Source organism: Uloborus diversus, chromosome 7, assembly GCF_026930045.1.
Source record: "Uloborus diversus isolate 005 chromosome 7, Udiv.v.3.1, whole genome shotgun sequence".
Classification (NCBI taxonomy): Eukaryota; Metazoa; Arthropoda; class Arachnida; order Araneae; family Uloboridae; genus Uloborus; species Uloborus diversus.
In genome coordinates this window covers 18,712,213-18,735,197 of record NC_072737.1, presented here as the reverse complement: position 1 = coordinate 18,735,197, position 22,985 = coordinate 18,712,213, and the positions used below count along the sequence as shown (strand labels likewise).

General features: G+C 34.6%; 1 protein-coding gene across 1 annotated transcript in view; it reads right to left on the bottom strand.

Annotated features, from left to right (window-relative positions):
* Positions 1–1,182: 1,182 nt before the first annotated feature.
* The window catches only part of LOC129225880 (protein split ends-like), a gene marked incomplete at its 5' end in the record, with an annotated part of 40,604 nt that continues 18,801 nt past the window's right edge, over positions 1,183–22,985 (bottom strand). Inside the window, 5 exon segments of the mRNA XM_054860409.1 lie at positions 1,183–2,942; positions 6,201–6,359; positions 10,587–10,781; positions 13,928–15,433; positions 17,513–17,872. Of these exon segments, the coding sequence (XP_054716384.1) occupies positions 2,814–2,942; positions 6,201–6,359; positions 10,587–10,781; positions 13,928–15,433; positions 17,513–17,872 (2,349 nt within the window).

Here is a 22,985-nt window from a genome sequence, read left to right as displayed (position 1 = left end):
AAATAAGAAAAATTGATGCAACTTAGTTCGGTGTCCCTTAAATCTGACACCCAGTGTACGAGCCCCCGCTACCCCCCCCCCCCCGGTAGAACTCATATAACCAACCCCTCTCATTCCTTGAATACTTGTCATGTTTAACACTCAATAATTCCACTCTTTAAAATGCTACTGGTTCAAAAGATAAAGGTTGGTCGCAATTAGGTAGTTAAAGAGAAGGGGGGGGGAGTCATGAAGCCCCCCCCCTCCCGCGTCCAAATATTGCTTAAAAGTGCATTTGTGTGACATATTTTAGAAAAATTGCCCCTGTTCCCCTTTTTAGGCCTGAAAACTGCACTTTGACTCCCTCCCTCTTTCTGCTAATGATCTCCTTTGAAACCAGAACTTAAGAAATTTTTTATTGAATAAATTTGTTTATAATAATAGAAACATAATTAAAAATATCATATTTAGTAGTCATTTTGTGAATGTTCACGTGTTTAAACTCCAAATTGTGTCAGAGGTCTCTCAAGTCTTTTAATTATCCTCTTTTATATGGAAATTTTGATTAAAGATAATTTGGTCTTGACCACTTAGGATGAATTTCAAGTTCTTGCTGTATTTGCAAACATTTGAGTAGACCTTCACCTGGTAATGGATTTATAATGACAGTACTAGGCTCAATGAATAATCAGAAGCTAATACACGTCCTAATCAACATTAATTGAATACCTTATATTATTACAACTAATGTGGGCTTTTTTGCCCAAGGTTTCTGAGTTTGAGAATTAAGCTTGAGGACCGTAAGGATGATTTACAGCAAGGTTTGACCGACTAGACTTGGTAAACAAAAACAAACCAAGCGTTATTAGAAATTATTTCCAGACTTTTAAATTCATGTTTGATAGATTAAAACTTCATTCAAAATAAGAATTCATGTTTTTTATTCAAATTACTTAATTCTTAGCTACCCCAATAGTTAAACTGACTCTTGGTTTGATTACAAATAAGTAATTTAAATAAAAAAAACTAATGTTACTCCTTATAATAAAGCTGAAGGTGGTTGGGGTAATGTGCACTTAATAATACACAAAAAAAGTGGTATGCAATTGAAAAAATGTTGAGAATCTCCGGTATGATGTCAATGACTGAATGTGTGAGGAATAATATGCGTGTGACGTAAGACACAAAGAAAGAGACAAAATATTGTAGTGATAGTTGTTTACTGACTTTACGAATAACTTAACTCACTGTTTCGAGTGCTTCAGCAGAAAAAAACAATTTTTAATCAGGGCAGCCCCTTTGGAATATTTACAATAATTGGACTGCCCGGACACAAAATATAGACACTTGAGAATTTTTATTTATTTTTTCTTTTTTCACATCAAAAATAGAGCAGCTGAACTTGGTGGAAATCACAATGAAAGAAGTGAAAATATCTGCTGGTACTCTTTGCAGTGATGGCCTTTGAGCAAATATGGGAAACAGATGCCATGAAGAGATGCCGCCCACTGCAGCATCCGTTAACCTGTGCCTGTACAAAATGGAAAACAGAACAAAAACAGAAATTTACAGCCACAGTGTGCTGCGCTTGCCTGCTCCTGCTTATTACATGGACTCTAAGACATCCATATAAACCAAGTATTCATTAAGCTCAATTTATTCATATTTTTAGTTGAAGCAGGTCAAGAGCAACACACCTCACACTTTTTAATATATATATCTATGCATTTAGATATATTTATATGTATTTATATGTTTATGTATAAGTATTTTACAATGATGAGGGATATTAATTACAGTTGGGCAAAGCTAATTCATGTACAGTTGTATATGATTTTTTAAACATTTTTTTTTTTACTTTGAAAGCAATCATCTGGGCAGTTGTAGAGTCCATATCACTAATAGTCCTATGGGGTTAATAGCTATGTTTTTTGAATGTACAAGTCACTAAAACATTTACATATTTACATAATGTACAGCCTCGTGGCCCCGAGAACAGATGACGATCACTCATATATCGGAGGATGAAGAGGAAAAAAAATGTATAACACAATGAATACTTTTTACAATATGGTTTCGGGACCACGGCGATGAGAAAACACAGATGAACAGATGGTTCTGTACAGAGAGTGGACTAATTTTAACACAGATGGGAGAAAACAAAAACATGACCTGCATCGAGTTTCAATGACACGGATGCAGGATCTTTGTACAGTGTAACAATTCGCCGTTCCTTCGCGTTCTTAGAACGGCCGATGCCCCAGTTAGACTTTTTCGAGTGAGTAAAACATCCTTCCTAGACCAATATTGCTATGTACAACCTCGGCATTGAGTCATAACTGATAAGAGCTTTTAGTGGAACAGATATAACAGCTTTTAAAACCACAAAATACAACATTTTTTAATGTATCTCCACGCCCCTTAAAACATTAAGTATCTTGTAAAAGAAATCTCAAAAAAGATGACTTTGTTGGAGATTTTTTTTTCTTCTTTTTTAATTTTTTTAATCTTTTTTTCTTGCTGTCATGAGCTATCATTTTTATATTTTTTTTACATATCAACATAGTTAGAAAAGGAACACTCATACGCACGCATGCACACACACACACTCCCATGCACACAGGTAGAATTTCCAGTACCTCAGTCAACTAACAAGAGAACTCGCTCACTATTTCAGACACAATGTGTGTGCCGGGTATTCGAGGGCGATCCTCATGGATCGGCCCTTCGAAGAGATCACAATTTTTTTCGAGCCGGCGTCGCTCGAAGCGAGATTGCCGCCGAGCGGGCGACGGAATTCAACAGCGAAATAACTATCTCGATATAGAAACATTTCACACGGTAGCTATGATAATCACGAGGTGCGCAATCTCACACGCGATTTGCAGCAGGTCCGGAGCTATCCTGGCCATGTTCGAGTCGATGAACTCGCAGGGCGGGAATATATGGATCACATAAGCAGGCTGGAAAGAAAGGAAAAATACACACGTTAATGAACAAAGAAACACGTTCACATTTTCACTGAGATAGAATGGATGCAAAGATTTCCCTTTTTTTGTTTGAACTTCATTGAACTTTCTAATTTTTTAGTCAATTCCTTATTGTTAGATTTTTAATTTAAACTTACACAAAAAGTGAAAGAATCACTTAATTTGAAAAAAAAAATTAAAAATATGTTTTTGCATCATGCAGAATCAATCCTTTTTAGATGTAAACATTGCATCACGTTGTGACGTCATTTTTGCTATCGGTCGCGATAACTCAGTCAAAAGAATGAACTTTTGGGTGAACCGAGTCACCAGTTCATTGTATCTCATAACCGTGGAGTTTTTTTTTTAGATTGAGTTATTTTTGATTGGCAACACATCTTTAACTTTCTTGCATTGGCAACACATCTTGTGTTTTGCATATTCTTAATTTGAAAGCCATGTGAAGACTTTAAATACTTTGAGCAATCTTTTTCGCTCTCTCTCTCTCTCATAGCCGTAATGTGTTGCACGTAGTAATTTATCGTGATTTAGTCATGTCTGCCAGTGCTCTTTACTCCTGGCAGGGCGTAATACAACGTGATGTCAATTTTAAAGTTATAAAACGCCTTTAGGCCTATTTTTGTGTGTTATGGTAATGCCTTATATTCCTTGGAATCAGCATGTTCGTAAACTGAATGTTTCGTTGTATAATAGCGGCTAATATATGTTTATTTTTCAAAATATTTTTTTAATAACAATGAAGATGTTGTTCAACAACTTGAGAAATCTTTTGAAGATAATAAATACAGATTTTCCTTGAGGAAAAATGCTCCACTGTGTTTTTCTTTTTCTTCAACTTCAGGCTGTGGACATGTTTTGCAAGTTCACTTCTACTAGCGGTGTAGTAAGTCTAATTCACTACAATTAATGCTCACACACACTTATGAAAGATTTTAACCCGTAACAAGGGAGGTGAAAAAGTAGGACGTAACAAGGCACGTGAAGTCTCAGAGACCGCTCTATTTACAATTTTTTTTAAAAAGGTGTAATTAAGATACATTCCTGTAATTTCCCTTAGACATTCTTTGAACTTTTTTCAGCACGAGAAAAAAATATTTTTGGATTTTGATTTGAAATATACCTTTGCCGAGGAAATTTTGCAAGAGTCTTAAGATTTTTTGAGAAAATCATATGCTGCAGTAAATAACTAACTACTCGCAATAAAAATGAATCTATTATTTTTTAATTATTTCATTTCACTTCTTCAATATATACAGAACATTTTATACCAGAAAATTGATTATATCACGTTACGGGAAAATTTTGACATCCCTTTAACTATTAGTATTTTGTGTTGTATTTCCAGGTTTAATTCAAACTTCATTGTCCCTATAGCATCATTGCATAACATTTGTAAACATTGAAAAAAAAAACTCAACCTCCTTAGAGCATCATTGCATAGCGTTTGTAAACATTTCAAACAAGTCTCAAACTCATCTAGAATATTTTGTATCTCTTCCTCATAATGCGGATAAGATAAATGAACGGATAAGAAATGATAAGATAAAATCTGCGGTTCTAACGTAAAAAGCCATGTCTACTACTGCTGAAAATTGTAACACTGAAGGGGAGGTGCGGTCTCAAAGACCGCTTCTAAAGAATGCAATGAAATTTAAACCAGACGCACTTGCCTAAAGATACTGATAAGCAAAGGGTCACAAAACGAAGAGCTATTGGGGAAAAAACATTCAATCAGACTGAAAATGAAATAGGGGTGATCGGATGAACTTTTGAGCGGTCTGTGAGATTGCACTTCCCCTGTTTGTTAAGGGTTACTGATATTTTAGAAAGTATTTTAATAAAAATATGAATTTTCTAAAACATAAGAACTTAATTTTGACTATGATAAATTTCTGAAATGAAATAAAAAATAACGGTAGAACATAAGAGAAGAACATGATTTAACTAAAGTAGGAAAGCAGTTAAAAAACTGAAAAGTATGAGTTACTTAAAGGCTTAAAATTGTTATATACAAAAAGAATGAATTAATAAAATACAAGAAAAACTTTTTTTTAGAATAGTTTTAACTAGGTATGTTGCTAATATTTTATAGGGGAAAAAATAACGACGATAATCTTGTAATAGCCTTTAAAAACGCGTCAACAAATCAATGATCCAGGGGTAGAAGTGATCTACTTGTCACATATAGGACATTTTCCACAAAAAATATAGGACAAATTATATGAATAGTTTCGCTATGAAAAAAGAAATAATACATACATATTATTAATTTATTCTTATCAATGATTTTGTTTTAAAAAAAAAACACTCAAACAAAATTATAACCTACACCTGAAATGCCTTTCCTGTAGTTGAAAGAATAAATTTTGAAAAAAGTGTAATTTGTAGACAAAAAAAGAACAAAGTGAAATTTATTGATAATTAACACAGCAACTCACAATTTTTGCAGGGATAGTCACAAACGCTTTTATTTATTTATATAAGCTATGTCACAAACATAGCTTATATAAATAAAAAAAACCGTCTTTGTGTTGAGAACTAACAGGAAATAACCAATGCTTTACATGAAATACACCGCCAGCTCTGTCATTTCCAGCCGTAGCACAAATATACAGATATTTTGTTCTATAAAATTCCACAAAAAGAAAAGATTGCAAAAAGACAGAACATTCCGATCAGAAAATGCACGGAACACAAAAATATACCCGCGAAAACAAAAACCGAAAAAAAAAACCACGCTGGAAAACAAAACAAACTGCTGTTGCCAAACGCAAAATTCTAAAACCAACTTCAGAATTCGTTCTCGAAACTCCACCCACTTCAGTGACGTCATATTGCTGTAGCCAATGAGAGAAGATGCCTTTTGCAGGATTTAGTGAGTTGAGTTTTTTAATTTGAAATTCGTTTGCACACGTACTTTCGACGAAAAATCCGAAGTCAGATAGTTTATTTACTGTTGTTTAAATAAATAAATTGGATAAAAAACAGGAATATAGGAAATATACGACACTTTCCAAAAATATAGGAAATATAGGACGATTTTCATACTTTTTTTTGAAAATATAGGAAATATAGGATATATAGGACCATTTCGACCCCTGATGATCTGAAATCAGCAAAATTCTGAAATGCGCAAACAGATTTGGTCCCGACCAGTACGAATTCCAACAAGTTGTAATGAGAAAACTATGGATTTTTATAAGTCTATAATGATAAAGACATATTTCTTACATTTTGAAAGCCAGGAGCAGGAGCATTCACAATCCCAGCTGCTTGTTTACTCTGTAAGTAGTTGATGAAGCCCGTTTTTAAGTTGTTGGATTGCAATGGAACTTCATTTTGGTCTTTTCCACATGGTAATGCCATTAGAATACAATGCTCTTCTGAAATCTAAACAGGAAAAAAAAAAGAGATTATAAAACTATTTCAACATATTGAACAGGATACATGCATTTATATTATTAAAAAGTTCCTCAATATTGTAAATTAAAACATGTTTCACTCAAATATTGTTAATACAGTAAAATTCCCATACAACGAATACCAACACAATGAAATTTCCGTTTGAACGAAATACATTTTCAGTCTCTATATAATTGCCATTACATTATTTGAATTCCATTACAACGAAATTCCCGTTACAAGGAACAAAATTTGCGCTTCCTTGAAGTTTGTTGTAACGGGATTTCACTGTAAATGCGTTTTGCATTTATCAGCAACAAATTTGGAGAGAACTATTGCTGTTGCAATATAAATAGAGCATGTGTAATAATTAATAAAAAAACATTAAAAAATGTAAAAAACAAATTTTAATTTTATTTTTGCTGACATAAATCAAGAAATGCGTGGAAATTTTTAACTATCAGTAATTTTTACATTTCCAGAAAACAGTTAGTCCAATAAATACTGCCAACATATGCAGTGATCTAACCTGATCATGTGATCTGTCTACCGATATGTCTAAGAAATATGTCAATCTTTACAAATTACCATGTTATCTAGTAGTAAAAAAAACACCGAAGGAATTCAATTTCCTTCGTTCTTGGCCAATGTTTGATATCAGTGTTTACCACTTTCCTGTATTCTTTCCTGTGTTGTTAATGTCTGGTAACAAAGTTTTCATCGCTCATTTTTAAAATAGCAGGGAAATTTAGAATTAATATTTTTTAACCCCTACCCCCTTCTTTATTTTATTTGTTTCATTGCTTCATGAAAATCTTTGTCATCTGTTTATTTTTCATAAAAAGCATTTAAAAAAGTATTTGTCATATAAAAAAAGATCAAGTTTTAAAAATTAAAACATTCTTAAACCTGTTTACCTCCTCCCACTGTAACTTTTACTTTATTGCCAAAACACATCCAGTTTATCTCTATGATTCAATAAAATGCTTAATGAAAATAGTTGCAGTAATAAGACTTTTAGTTCAGAGTCCCGTAACCCTAAAGCCCCCCCCCCCCAACCCATTTAGTAAGTATCTTAACCAAAGGATACTTAAAATAATTGTATTGTAATACTGGCTATGGGTTTAAATTAGCTGGCATTCCTTATAATTTGTTCATTAAATATTGTGCAACTAATTTAAATATTTTTTTTTTTTTTTTTTTGCTTTTTACAGTTGCAAACTGATTTTTCAAAAAACCCATGGCAAATCAACAAACTCTAGAAGCTTTCAATGCATAAAAAAAATTTGAAAATTTCATTAACACATACGTAAAACATTTTTATAAAATCTACTACCTGCATGTAACATACTTTTAAACTATGTACTTTCAATTTTATTTATGTTTTGTTTTTCAATTTCAGTTTAGGTTTTTTTTTTGTAATCTATTTATTACAATTACTGTTTTCCACCACTCTTAAAAAATGTCATTCATTTCCATTGGCCAAATAGACTAATCTTGCTGATAATGTTTTTTTTAAATACAGCATTAGTAAGGTTATGTTATTCTGCAATTAAAATAACTGATATGATGAAAGAACTTTTAAAATTGCAACTATTTTGAAAGCCCAATAAAGGGTTTTCGCTATGGCCGCATTTATGCAAAATGTAAAAATAACATCTCAATTATGAAATTAAAGAAAGCATTTTCGCTTCTTTACTAAAATAAGGAATAAACTTATTTAAAAAAAAGTAACTGCATGATCCGAGAGAGGAAGCAAGCATGAGTCAACCTAATCTGTTTAAAATTTTAGCAAAGATGTTTAAATTACTATAAAGTTCAACAATACCTAGTCTTAATGGGCATTATATCCATTCAATAAACACATTATTGGAAGGAGGGGACTTGCAATGTTTTAAAAAACCAGACATGTGTTTTCTTAATGGTAAGCATAATCCAAGGTTTTTTATTTTACATTAAAAAAAATAAAGCTACTATATTTATTTCATAAAGGAAATTTGAATTTAATTTTGAATGTGAGATGAAATGCACTAAGGCTTTTAGAAAGACATAAGAATGTGCAACATGCAAGCATTTTGCTAAAACATTATCCTCAACTTTAGTTTCTATGCTAAAGAATATTTTAACTCACGACCGAATGGCACGACCTTGAGGGTCAAGGATTTGGACAAAATTCTAGATATAGGTCAGTTCCAACTAGATATGAATGCAGATAAAGCGGTTCAACTGCACAGGCCCCAGTTTTTCTGCAACAAGGATCAAAAGTTGCTAGTTTGGCCACAGACTTGCAATGGCGTTTCCAATGGAATTTCAGAATTCGACACTATGTTTGATCTCCTAACACCTTTGGCCTTTTTTGTTGGTAAATTGAGTATAAGGTGAAACATGTATTTATTTATGGGCATTATCTAAGCTATTTGAAAAGTCGAAACGATCTTGTATTTTTGTTTTTTTTTGCGTGCCATGTGCAAACTAGTATGTTGTGGCCATCACCGAAACTTTCTTCTATATCTTTCTTGTGAATTCTGATCAATCCCAATGCTTGAAGAGAATGCAATATTCCCAGCAACAAAAAAAAAAAAAAAAAAAAAAAAACAAAAACCTGACGGCCATCCGAATTCCTGAATTCCCACAAAAGCAAAGCAAAGAACGACTTGAAAGTTATTTTAAAAGCCTTGCTTGAATTAATTAGATGTTTTATTTGTTAACAAACATAAAATGGTAACAGTTATTAATTTTAAATCATTGCGATAACATTTCCGATTATTTCCCAAAAATTAAAATCACGTGAAATAAGCAGATGACAGTATTACAATTTATCTTTCTTATTGTTGCATTTATAAAGCTATTTTTATTTACACAAAAAAAATCAGCCCCCCCATGGAGCGATTGGCGCCAAAATTGAAACAACGCCTATTTACAAATAGATTCACATTTGTTCCAAATTTCATCCAGAACGTAGCATTACTTCTTGAGATATGGCACTCACAATGAAAAAAAAGAACATTCGATTGCGCTACCCCCTTTTTAGCTGTTGACACAAAAATAAAATCAGTTCTTATACCCACTAAGGGCTACTTGCCGATAAATTTTTCTTTCATTCCGTTCATTATTTCTTGAGATACAGCAGTCACAAAAAAACGTGACAAAAAACGTTCTACAGCTCAACCCCCGTTTGAGTTATTGACGCCAAAATTGAATCAGCACCTGTTCCTGTTAATGGCAACATATGGACCAAATTTTGTTTGATTCCGCCAGTTACTTCCTGAGGAATAGCAAGCACGCGTAACTCGAAAAACGTCCCATTGCTCCACCCCCCCCTTGGAGGAATTCGCGCCAAAAACCAATGGGCACAAATTCACATAGAGGCACATATGTGTACCAAATTTCGTTCGATTTCATGCGGTAGTTTTTGCTGTAGAGCGGCCACAAAAAACTGGTCACACACAGACGTGACACACATACACACACATACACACAGACAGACATTTTCCAAAAACAGTCGAAATGGACTCGGCACACCTCAAAACGTTCGAATCCGTCAAAATTCGAAATTCGAAAATTTGCACGAATCCAATACTTTCTTCTATATATTAGATATAGAAGAAAGTAAAAATCAAAGCTTTTTCTCTTCTCCCATTTTTTTGCTTATCAATGTGGGATATCTTTGATAGATGATAAATATCCAGTTAAAGTAGATGTTTTTTATTAGCAAATGATACATACTTTTTACTAGCAGACGACTAATATAAAACATAAATAATTAGATACTTTTGCAAACAATAAATATCCTATAACTATGTTATTTTAGCATTCAAGTTATTGAAATTAAAAGCAGTAGCCAAGCTGAATTTGAGAACCACTTATTGAAAATTAGCATTCAACATAATTAATTCAAAGGTAAGCATGGCTCGTACTGCATTACAACAGAAAAAGCGATAATAATGGTAATCTTAAAGGAAACTCCATTGCATTTCTGGCTCCAAATTATCAACTTTGGACTCCCATTGCAGCCGAACTAGGGCCTAGGCAGTCAAACCGATATACATATCAAGTGGGCATTGACCTATATCTAGAATTTTGTCCAAATCTGTGATCCTCAAGGTCGTGCCATTTGGTAGTCAGCTTAAATCCCCCGCAACAAACATAATCAAACCATTTCAAGAACATAGCATCGAGACCCGCAAAACGCCGTCTATTTCAACGAGTACTGACCTGTATTTTCCTGTAGACACCATCCAGTTGCTGAGGTTCCAGCCTCATTCTCTGTGCTATTCGTACCGAAGATTCTCCGTCAGGAGGTGGCAAGGATGCTTTCGCAACGTTAGGATTTCCTGAGACAAAGTGCATCTGAACTGCAGCCTGATCATTCTTCAAGGCCAGAATTCCTTGCCACATGACTGGATATCGCTGCAAGAGATTAATGGAAAAATTTACGCACCTGCCAATGTCTTCAATTTGTCAAACAAGGACATTTTACATAATCTAGTTTCATCTATTTAATGCAGTGTTTCTTAATTTATTTTATAAGTGGAACCCTTTTTAATGCTCACTTTTTTCGCGGGACCCCTGGTATTTCGTCACCAGTTTGCAGTGGCATAGCCAGGATTTTGTTTCGGAGCTTTTACTTCAAACGGACTATTAACTATTTGTCATTAAATCGCTACTTAAATAGATTTCATTAACGATCATGCTAATTATTGATAACTGCAAGTTATTACTTGTTACTGTAAAATATCAATACACTCCAATTTAACTCTGAGTGTTTTTAAAAGGGACAAACAACCTCAGAATTTATGAATGGGTTAGATGAGTAACATATTTTTTTTTTTTTTAATTAGGAAAAGAGATACTAATATGTTTCACCTACAATGAGCGGAATAGATTAAAATAACGTCAAAAATTGTAACTTTAGGCAATATTTGGCAATGTTGTAGGAAAAGGGGTTTGGTGTGACTGCCAAAAATTTTTCAATACTAAAATCACTTTTAAAATATCTTTGGTGATATTAGGAGACTAAAAGCTTCTTGTGAATAGAAGTTTTTAAAATGCAATTTTAAACTATCCTATCTTAAGAGACATTAAGTGAGAGGGGGGGGGGTGTTTTGGGATTGAACTAGGAAAAATTATGAAACTGAAATCTTGAAGGCACAATTTCAGGCTTTTTTTTGTTTATAGTCTAAAATTTGCATTATTTTAGGCAACAAATTAAATTATTCCTACAGTGACTAACCCTGATGGAATGCCTGATGGGTAATAACTCCTCAGATTAGTATACAAAAGTAAAAGTAAATTTGTTTTTAATTTTGAAAAAGTGTCAGTTTTATCGATTTTTTAAAGAACAAATTTGAAAGGTGTGAAAAGAAAGCATGCAAATCTCATGGAACTCCCGAGAGAGCTCCGTGGAACCCTGAGGTTCCGCGAAACACAATTTAAGAAACCCTGGTTTAATGCTAGCTATTTATACCAGTAATATGTATTTCTAACCTATAAACATGTGGGAAAAAACAATTACATTCAAGCAACTTAAAAACTGATGCATTTTTAAAATAAAGGAAAACTTTTGAAAAGCACTACTAAAGTTGTAAGTGGGTGGTTGTCAAGCACAAAACAATGGGCATAAGTGGCTGTGCTTATCATAATCTCATTTTTAATCTGCTTATTATAAAGGGGAAGGGGAGCCCTGTGGTGTACAATTTAAATAATAGTGGGGTGAACATTACAACAAGGTAACTGTAATTCAGTTTTTTTCATACTGCTTTGAGGAAAGCTTCACAATTCATGTTTTTTCTTAAAGCGATTTTTGGAGAATGAAATTGAAATGCTATTAATAAGTACTGCTTCTAGATTTTATTCAATTAGAAGTACTCTCTACCAGAACACTCTCTAATGTGAACCCCCCGATATTCTGAACACATTTCGATGGTCTCGGCCAAATTCCGTAGAACAAACACAGGATGATCTCTCTGTACTCTGAACACCCCAATATTAAACACTATTTTTAATCCCCGTTCAATCACTACCTATTTGTACACTGAGCTTTATGAAGGAGAAAAACCTCCTAGGCCGAATCCCTTGAATTCCAATAACCCTAATGCAGCAGAGAATATTTCTCACCCCTTTGAGAGCTAACTAGAATGTGCCCAGGATTAGGAAATGATAGGTGAATGATGGGACAAAGAGAAAGGAATGAGTAGTTGCGTGGATTGCAGCTTCACTTTCACTTAGAATTTTCAGTGCTATGTAGAAAACATAGAATAGCTGTCACTTCCTGATGAGAGGAAAAAAAGGTGGGCTCAGCATCACCCAAAAGCTTTTCTACTTCTTAAACAAGTCGATAACGTGTACTCTGCCCAAGCATGCGCAATGCAAAAACAGTCTAAAATTACACATTTTTCAGGCTAAAATAGTGTTTTATAAAGAAGTTAAAAGCTCAAGATTATAAGGATCAAAATGTGGAAATTTTAACCCATCACATAAAATGCAAGAACATTAAATTTTTATGTAATTTATTTGATTTTCAATAAGTTTATTAAATTATATACAAAACAAAAAAACATTGCAAATAAAATATATTAACTACTCTTTTATCCTTGCAAGTAAAAGTAAATGAAAATCCCCCCTCCCCCCTCATAATCAGAAAAATATATTAATTTATATGAGTTCAACACTTAGATGATGATTCAAGAAAAAATAAATTGCAACAAAAAACATAAATCATTTCCAGGAAAATGAAGAAATTCATAATACAGTCGAGCCTTATGAATGCGAAAGCACTTAACGTGTAATATCGTTTTATATGAAATTAGGCATTCAAGTCCTAGTTTCGAAAAAAATAACTCCACGTGAATGGCAAAGTACCACAAAAAGAACAAGCAGAGTTACATACTTAAATTAGGATGTTATGAAATGCATTGAAAAAAAAAAATTAAATGCACCATAACTGAATTAATAAGACAGATTAAAAACTACAAGTTATTTAATCACAAAAAATAAACGGGGGAAGTAAACAAGTTATTAAAATAAATATTAAATTGAAAAGATTAAAGGTGGCATATGCTAAAAAGCTTGTAACTTTCAAGAGAAATGAAATTTTAGCAGGATGCAAAAAGATTGAATTCTCAAACATGGTGAACCATTTTCAGCGATACACATGTTCAATACCAAAATAAAATTATTTTTCACTTACATGTGACTGAAAAATGAAAATTCATTTTAACTACTAAAACAAGTTTTTTCAAGTTCCTCCATTTACATTTTCGGACACGAATTCTCAACAGATTTATATTGATCTCAAAAACCTTAAAAAAAAGCGGATTTACAAGGAAAACTTTCACGCCCGTGAAATACTCACTAGCTTCGTACACTAACAATCAATTAATAATTTATCGGTGAAGATGAAATTCAGTACACAAGAAATAATTATCATGGTCACATGAATTTTGTATCGACGAGGTTCAACCGTAATCTATAATATATATCGAATGATCAATCATAGAAGCTGGAAAGTTAGGTTATTTTTGCCAAAGACATAGAATTAAAAAAAGAAAACCCACCTGATAGAGGTAAGCATCCACTTGGCTCGCCTGGGGCGGCGTCTGGGGCAGACGAGGGACGCTAGTCGGTTGAGACATGGCATGGGCGGGAGGAGGAACGTTGATCGGGACATCCGAGCCCATCTGGGAAGGCAGATGGGGGTTGGACCGCCGACTCGACGGTTCGTTCGCCGACATCAGGACGTGCGGTGACTGGGTGAGAGAGGGATGAGAGTTGTGAGACTGGATCACCGCCGACCAGGAGACCGGAGACTGGGCCGGCCCCATCCTCGGATCCGGAGAGATGGACGAGCCCTGGTGGGGTATCGTCCTCGCGAGGACGTTTTTCGAGTGCTCGGAGTACGCCCTCTTGTCGCTGGCAGGATTATGCAGAGATGACATTTGCTGGGAGTGGGACAAGTCCTTCTTGAAAGCCAGGGAGCTCGGGGAGGGGGCCGGGTTCGAGGATCGACCGTCCAGGTGGCCGGCGGTCGGAGGCAAGACCCCGAGCCTGGATCCCGGGAGCACTGCAGAGTCCAGGGTGTGAAACGGAATGGTCGAGGGCGGCGCCTGGTGAGCCGGTTGAGGATTGCCCTTGAAGTGATGTAGCGATAGACTACCGAGATTATCTTGTTTGTGGTCCCTGCCGGCAGCGTAGAGGTTCGTGATGCCGGGGGACTCTGTAGTCCTGTCATGAGGAGAGATGGTCGGCCTGGGACTCGACGAGTAGTGCGCTTGCTGACGCAAGCTGCGAGGGGTGATCGCAGAAGATGTGTTCTTCTCACGTGTAGAGATGCGACGCACGTCCTCCTCCCTGCTTTCCGGATCGATGATCTTGATGCTCGCATCGTCTTTTTTACTCGATTTCATGGAATAAGGCTTTTCCTCGATGATCCTGTTTTCGTGGATCTTAGACAAATCATTCAGTTTTGGATCCGATTTCGCATCGATCAAGGGTTGTTGCAACCGGTGGTCCGATGGGGGCCTGAAACTGTTGGGAGGGACGGCGGTGGGATGTATTGCAGAATAGCCGACGCGGGGATTCATGCCGATCATCGCCGCCCTCGCCTGCGTCTCCTGCGCTCTGAAGTCCGGATGAATGGCCGCGAAATTAGCGAACATGAGCTGTTGATGAACGTATGCATTTACATTGGGATGAAGTCCGAGATTATGATGCTGCGGAACGATCAGAGATGACTGCGGAGAATGTTGTAGATGTAGAGCAGAGCCGACATGAGGCGAATGAATGTCCACAGGCGGCAGAGTGAGGTTCGAAGATGCGATGGGAGGAGTGGGCGTGTCCGGAGGAGTGGGGTTCGCGAATCGGATCGCCAGGTCGGATGGAATGGAAGAAGGGGTGGTTGCTCGCACCATCTGAGATTGAATTCTGTCCTGTAATTGCACACCAGAAGAAGAAGCACAGTATTCCTTGTGCTGTTGCTGCAGTAGTTGAGGATTTTGAAGCAGCTCTGCGATGACACCACCTCCGCTGTTAGAGGCGAGTGCGATGCCATGGGCATTGGATAACTGAAAGAAAATGTATTATTTTAAGATTCAAGGTTCCTGTAACATACATATTATCTAATGTGTTCCACAAATGTTCTACTCTCAATGTAAATTTAATACATTTGTGTTCATACTGTATATCATGTTCACCTGCAGATTGTCAGACCTAAAATATCATTTAACTGATTTAGTCGATGATTAAGAGTTTGCCTCAGGCAGGATGCAGGGACTTCACGACTTTAAAAACAAAAATAGGCAGATATGACCAAAATTCAGATTAGTACGTTTGGAATGGTGGTAAAAATATAAATTGCCACAGAACATCATTAGTATTTTGAACTTTTGAAGCAGGGGCGTAGCTAAGGGGGGGTTTTGGGGACAACCCCCCCCCCCCCGAAAAGTTAGTCTCAAAAAAAAAAGAGAAAAAGAAGAGAGAAGAGAAAGGAAAAAATTCCAAGCGATTACACACACACACACATATATATATATATATATTATATATATTATATATATTATATATATATATATATATATATATAGATATATATAAAAGAAGTAACCCCCCCCGAAAGTCGGGTCTAGCTACGCCACTGTTTTGAAGTCATAGTGGCTAAACATAATCCGCCATGATACAGATATGGGAAGATGCAATACATCAGCTTAAAAATGTATTCTGCTGTGTTAAGCAAAAGTCGTACTCATGAAGTGCTTCTGTATAATATATTTTATCAATACATTTTGTTTTATGATTATTTGTGAATGGGATACATATTTTTTTTTTATTCTGAAAAATTGAAATTTGAATCAAATATATGGAGACATAGAACTTCAAAAAGCAGCTGCTCATTTTGAGCTGAGCTGCAGTTAAACTTATGTGCTTAGCATGGCAGCACAGTAAACTTTCGATTATCCATTGGTGGCTAATACGCAGGGTGGATTATACAAGGCCTTTCACACTTTCAAAAAAAAAAAAAAAAAAAAAAAAATTGGCGATGATTTACTGAATGTAGATAAATGCACTTATTTTAACTTAACAAGGGCAAAAATCTATTTTTATACATTCCTATTTCTTTCCCCTCCTTCTTTTCAAATGAAATCAAATCTTCGGAGGCCACCAAAATCAGACTCGTGAAACCTGATTCTTATATCGACTCCACTAACTGAATTTTAGATCCATACTACATATGCACCTAAATGAGCGAATGGACGAGTCTTTAAAAAATTCTCTACCCTTCCCATTTGTATTATGGGTGTAATCCAGTTTCAACTGTTGCAATTAATCTGTTTACACAATTTGCTTACATACGGTTGTAACCTATTTGCAATAATGAACGATCCTTTTTCAGTTTTTGCATGCATTTTTTACACACTGTTATTGTTTTAGCTATGGTTTAAATATATGCGATTGTTGTTGATATTTTAAAGCTATTGTGTAATCTAGTTCCAACTGTTGCAGGTAATCTAATTGCATAATTTGCTGGTGTGTGTAATCAGTTTACAATATTGAACGAGCCTTTCTCCGCTTTTGCATGCGTTTTTACACACACTGTTATCTTTTAGGCTATAGTTTAAATGTATGCGATTGTTATTGATATATCAAAGCTATTATATACGCTTGCATTGTTTTTAACTAGTTTGCGGATTATCCGCAAAGTCACTCATTCACGATTTTTGTGCCACCCGATTCCGCTAATCAGGGGCGTAGCTAAGGGGGGGGGGTTTTGGGGACAAACCCCCCCCCCCCCCCCCGAAAAGTTAGTCTCAAAAAAAAAAAAAAAAGAGAGAAAAGGAAGAGAGAAGAGAAAGAAGAAAAGGAAAAAATTCCAAACGATTATACATATATATATATATATATATATATATATATATATATATATATATATATTATATATATATTATATAAATGTATATATATATATGTATATATGTATATATATATATATATATATATATATATATATATATATATATATATATATAAGAAGTAACCCCCCCCCCCCCCGAAAGTCGGGTCTAGCTACGCCACTGCCGCTAATAATCGGGAGTTTACTGCATCGCAGATTCTCAATACTCGTGAAAATAAGATAGAAAAGCACTTACCACAGATGCTTCATATTTGGAAGTGGGAAAGGCTGGCTGGGAGGCATTGATCGGCTTCACCAGAGAATGGTTCACTTTCGAGGACCTCGTTTCCGATTTGGCGGTGGGAGTGGGATTGCTGATGGCGTTGTTCTGAATGGTGCTCACGTGGACATGTGCATCTGCCACTCTGCTAGAAGGAACTTTAGAACCCGGCCAAGCGACAGGGGGGTTGGGCGATGATCTCACGCGCACATCTTGCTTGGTGGCAGAGATGATGGAATGTTCGGAAGTTGCGGGAGTGATCAATGAAACGGGTTTGCAGCTGATGTTAGTAGACGCATGAGGTAATATGGATGAAGCACTACACTCGATAGGAAGCTGAAAGGGAATTGACAAATTAATAACGAAAGAGAGCACGGTTTAGATCATTTACAGTGCCCGCCGCTTATTAAAATCACATTCGTTCTGAGGACATTTGATTTTATAAAGCGGCTGATTTTATAAACCGGCACTCATGCACTGAAAAAAAATATAAGGTTTTCAAGTATAAATACTCTAAAAAAGGAATAAATTACGATTAGTTGTATTTTATTTTTAGTTTAGTTGTATTGTATTATTTTAGTTCAGTTGCAAAATACAGTTGATATTTTAATTTACATAAGGTACATTTTTAAAATTTCACAAGGGTCTTAAAATATTGACTTATTTTTGTTTGAGTAAGAGAATTTGAAAGTAAAGATTGAGAAATCCCAAATTTAATTGCAGCATCACACTAACTACATTTAGGAAACTTGTCATACTTATTCAAAATTTCGGATTAATCTTTCACACTCAAGTCATCACGACTTGCTAGCTAACAATTTTAACTTAATTGTAAAAATGAACTGTCAACCCCTGTAGATAGCTGAATGTGCACGAACTGATTGAAACTCAGTGGTCAGGCTGCAAGTCGAAACAGATCTGCGAAGTGGAAACAGGCAGCACCAACTAAATATATGGCTCTGAAACAGTTCTCTTGTGGCTGCTTCATTCTTCTTCTTTTTTTTTTTTCATTCAACTCCCCAAAGAAAAAAAAACGTACAACCTTCACCTTTTTTTTTTTCGTTTTTGTTTATGTGAATTTGTTATTTTATGCTGCACTGTTTTAAATCTTGAAAGAAAAAATAAAATCCTGGTTCTATTCAGAGAAGAATTAGCATATGCTCTCCAAAAGTTTGATTTTATAAAACGGCGAGGATGATTTTGTTAAAGGATAATTCTAACATATTTTGATATAGTAATGATTCTGTTCTTCCAGATTTGATTTTATAAAGTGGCTGATTTTATAATCCAGTGATTTTATTAGTGGCGGGCACTGTACTTGCAAAGTAATTTGTTGCACAAAAAACTCAATAATTGGACAGCAAACAGGGCCCGACTAACACTTTTGAGGATACTGGGCAAGAACTTGATTTGGTGCCCCCAACCTCCCCCATCCCTCTACCTTATAGTAGATATTTATGAAATATTTTGAGACTTAAGTATTTACTATATCAGCGTTAAATATGGTAATGCTTTACATTCCATTATAAAATGCGAAAACATTATAACAGATGTTTCTGAACTTCCTGGTGCAATAGAACATAAATATTAAAAATATCTCTTGTATAACAATTAAAATGTAATAAAATATGAGGTTTGTTGTGACTTTGAGATTTGGGAAAGAGGTTATAATCTTAAATAGAATTTTTTTTCTAGACTGAATATTTGCTTTTGCTATGGTGCAATTTGATTTTTGTTCATTTTTTAAAAACTTTTGCTACACATTTGGGGCCCTCAAAATGTTGGTACCCTTCGCCCGTGCCCCATGTGCCCATGCCTTAATCTGGCCCTGGGTAGCAACTTTAACTCAAAACAAAAAATAAATAAATAAATAAAAAATCCTGAAAATGTAAAACACTACTTGGGATTAGATAATTGGGTCCTAACGGAAACCTCAAGATTAATGGCAATCACATATACACCAGTAGAATAAAACCTGCTATTAAGAATTTAAAAAAATTAAAACATATCGATATAAAATTAATTCAGAATAATCACTGTAACATGGTTTTCTGTCATCAATGTAGTGCTGGCAGCAGAAAACCACACATCAGACTCTTGCCACAAACAACAAAATACGTGATGAAAACCATTCCACTGAAAACTAGTTTTTGGTAACAAAAGAAAGGGGGGGGGGGAAATCGCTCAACAAAAACTAGCTTTTGACACAATAGAACCATACTTTTTATTTTTTTAAACAGTTTCTTAACAAAAAAGTAATAAGTTCAATTATTTTTATGCTTAAATAAAATTTGGGAAAAGAAAGAAAACAACTCAAAATGAATTGGAATTACCATTTAATTGGTTTTTAAAAGAATTATTAAATGCTTAATTACGGAAGCAAAATCTTTAAATTCAAAAAAAAAAAAAAGATATAACAGTATTTATTACAATAGTATTTATTTTTATACCAGAAAAAAAACTACACTATTTGAACATTCTACTGTTCCTTGTTCTTATATCTAGATCTCATTAGAATAATACAGTAGTACCTCCTTCAAGGGACACCTCTGAATAAGGGACACCTCTATTTAAGGGACACTTTTTCCGGTCCCAGTCCCTTTGAATAGCGACCTCCATGTATGTACCTCTGATTAAGGGACACTCTGTCTAAGGGACAGCCATGGAGAAAATTTGCAGTAATTTATGTAAAAATGCATAAGAAATAAATGCATATGAATTGAACTTATTGGAATAAAGGTTCTTTTTTTTTTTTGTCTAAAAAATAACTGGTAAAAGTCAGGGCTGCGGAGTCGGAAAGAAAATGGCCGACTCCGACTCCTGGATTTTGAAACGCCCGACTCCGACTCCAACTCCGAATTTTTTTAAATTTTTTTAATTGTATTTTTTCAACTCCTTCTCTCCATTCAAGGGAAGGGGGAAAACCTCTTAACAAAGATTGAAATATTAATTCCTTTTTATGAAAATTTCGCATTTTGTGTTTTATTGTAAACCCAAGACACCATACAACGTTGGAAATTCAATTTAAAAATCAAACTTTCCAATAGTTACGAGTTAAAAAGTGAGATGACTTAAAAATCCCTTTTAAAAATTTTAAAAAGGATTATCTGTAATTTTCCCCCCTTTAATGTTTAAAAAATAGATATTGATCAAATCGTGTGCTTTCAATTTTTGAAAGCTGTAACTTGAGAGAAAAAAAACCTTTTTTTCTAAATCCAAGTTCTTGAGAGGGGGTGGTTTGCCCCGGGTGACACCCATCTGGTAGATGACATCCAAAGTTAATTTCAGAGTTTATAAAAAAAATATAAATACTTTAATTCTGAAAATTTTCACGAATATATTTTAAATTATATTTCATCAAAAAAATTTCAACGAAAATAGGGCACATATACGTCAGGAGCTAATTTTACATAAAACGCGGCGGTATACAAATTTGTACGAATAACTTTTACTATACCTATATTTCTTCTTCGCTAAATTTTTAATTTAAATTTTATTGGCTGCTTTAGAATTAACCTAAATATGAAGATTTTAAGATTAACTGCAATTCTTGAGTGTTGTAATCAAGAAATCATTTACTTATTTTGTTCCATACTTTTTAGTGAGAACCAAGCTTACAGAAATAGTCTTAATAAAGAAAAAAACATTAGATTATTTCATCGAATCTTTTGGATTCGTGCTTTCGCGCCAGAACTTCTTTGAATTTGCCGATCACACTTAAACGTTTCAACCTTAGCTACGGGTGTCGACTTACTAATTTGTTACGTTTCTTTTACTATTTTCTAAGTGAGATCGAACAAAACACTATATTTCATTTTTATTTGAAAGTGATTACTTGAAAATGTTAGGCAACAAAACCGTTTGCTGACAGTTGCTATTAGTTAAGTTAAAAAGCAAGCAAACTAGGGGACGGCTACAGAAAGTTCGGTAAGCATTCAAGCTAGCTAATTGCCATAATGGCAGTTATTTTCTCATTAGTATCTTTTTATACATGTAATCGAACCAATTGGTAATCAGTTTTTAAAAAATGCAAGGAGAGTCAGTGAAAAGGAAAGAAAAAAAGAAGCCCGGAGTCGGAGTCGGCATGTTTTCTAATGACTCCGACTCCTTTATCCCAAAATCAGTCCGACTCCGACTCTTCGACTCCGACTCCACAGCCCTGGTAAAAGTTTGCCTTGACATTAACATGCTAAGTAGCAAATATGTGTTTTAAAATTCTTGACGAGATTTACATGCATGCTTTTCTTTCTGAGTAATTTATTCATTTGGGTTCAGCTCCGATGGATAGTGCACGGCCTATGACAAACTTTTGATAGAAAATTGAAATGTATTCACACTGTTATTTACATTGAATTGTAAATTATGTGACATGAAGCAAGTCCATCAAACAAATTATACTTCGAAATTATTTCTATAAATTACTAACTAAACTTTGTGGATTAATACTTATAATTCTACTAAATTTCTTATTAAATTTCAATTTTTAAAATATTTATTTCACTTTGAATTAATTCTGAATTTTATTTAGCATGCATAAAATATTTTCAGTGTTCAATCGTTTTTAGTTTTAACAATATTAATAGTTTTTGGTTATGGTATTAAACTAAGTGCACAGTGTGCATCAATTCATGTACCTCCGAACAAGGGACACCTCTATTTAAGGGACAAAAAGTCCAGTCCCCTTAGTGTCCCTTACTGAGAGGTTCTACTGTATATGGTAAAGCACCATATTAACAGACAAGGGTCCAGTAACAGACAGTCAGAAGTTTGGATTTAAATAATAAGAACTTTAAACGGGTAAAAAAGATGTTGCTGCGGCCCTTGAAGACGGTGCAACCATCTAGTGTTTATCACAGCGAATTTTATGAGCCAATTGGTATTTACAAGGCAGTGGTGGAAGGTTATGAACAGACACCACGAGGTCAGCTGGTGTTTTATGTTCATTTGAATCAAATAGGGCTTTAGGTCTAAAAATAACGTTTTTTTCTTCACATTTTGAAGAGAAAAAGGGAATTTTTTCCATTACTCATCCTTTCTGTTACTGGGTATCATCAGATTTTTCAGTGTCTGTTACTGGGGGGTCGGAACTTCTTTTCCAAATTGAGCAAATAAAAATAGAGTTAACTCATTCAGAGGATCCTGAAGCAGCCAAACGTTAGAGGTGAGATATAGCTGCATGAGAGAAAAATAGTTTAAAAATTCTAAATACATTGAAAGGCTCAGAAAATTGAGTTAACCTGAGAGCGAAGTCTTAAGCATGTCTGTGACTAGTGCTGTTACCCTAATCCCGTTGTTTTAAGAAAAAACAACTTTTCTTTCTTGTATACAAGAAAGAAAAAAGATGGAAGAGGGTTCAAATTATTTTCTTATAAAATAAGATCATTTATTGGTTTATATGTTTCACCAAGAAAAAAAAAACTTTTAAGCATTTTTTCTTTAAGCTTATATT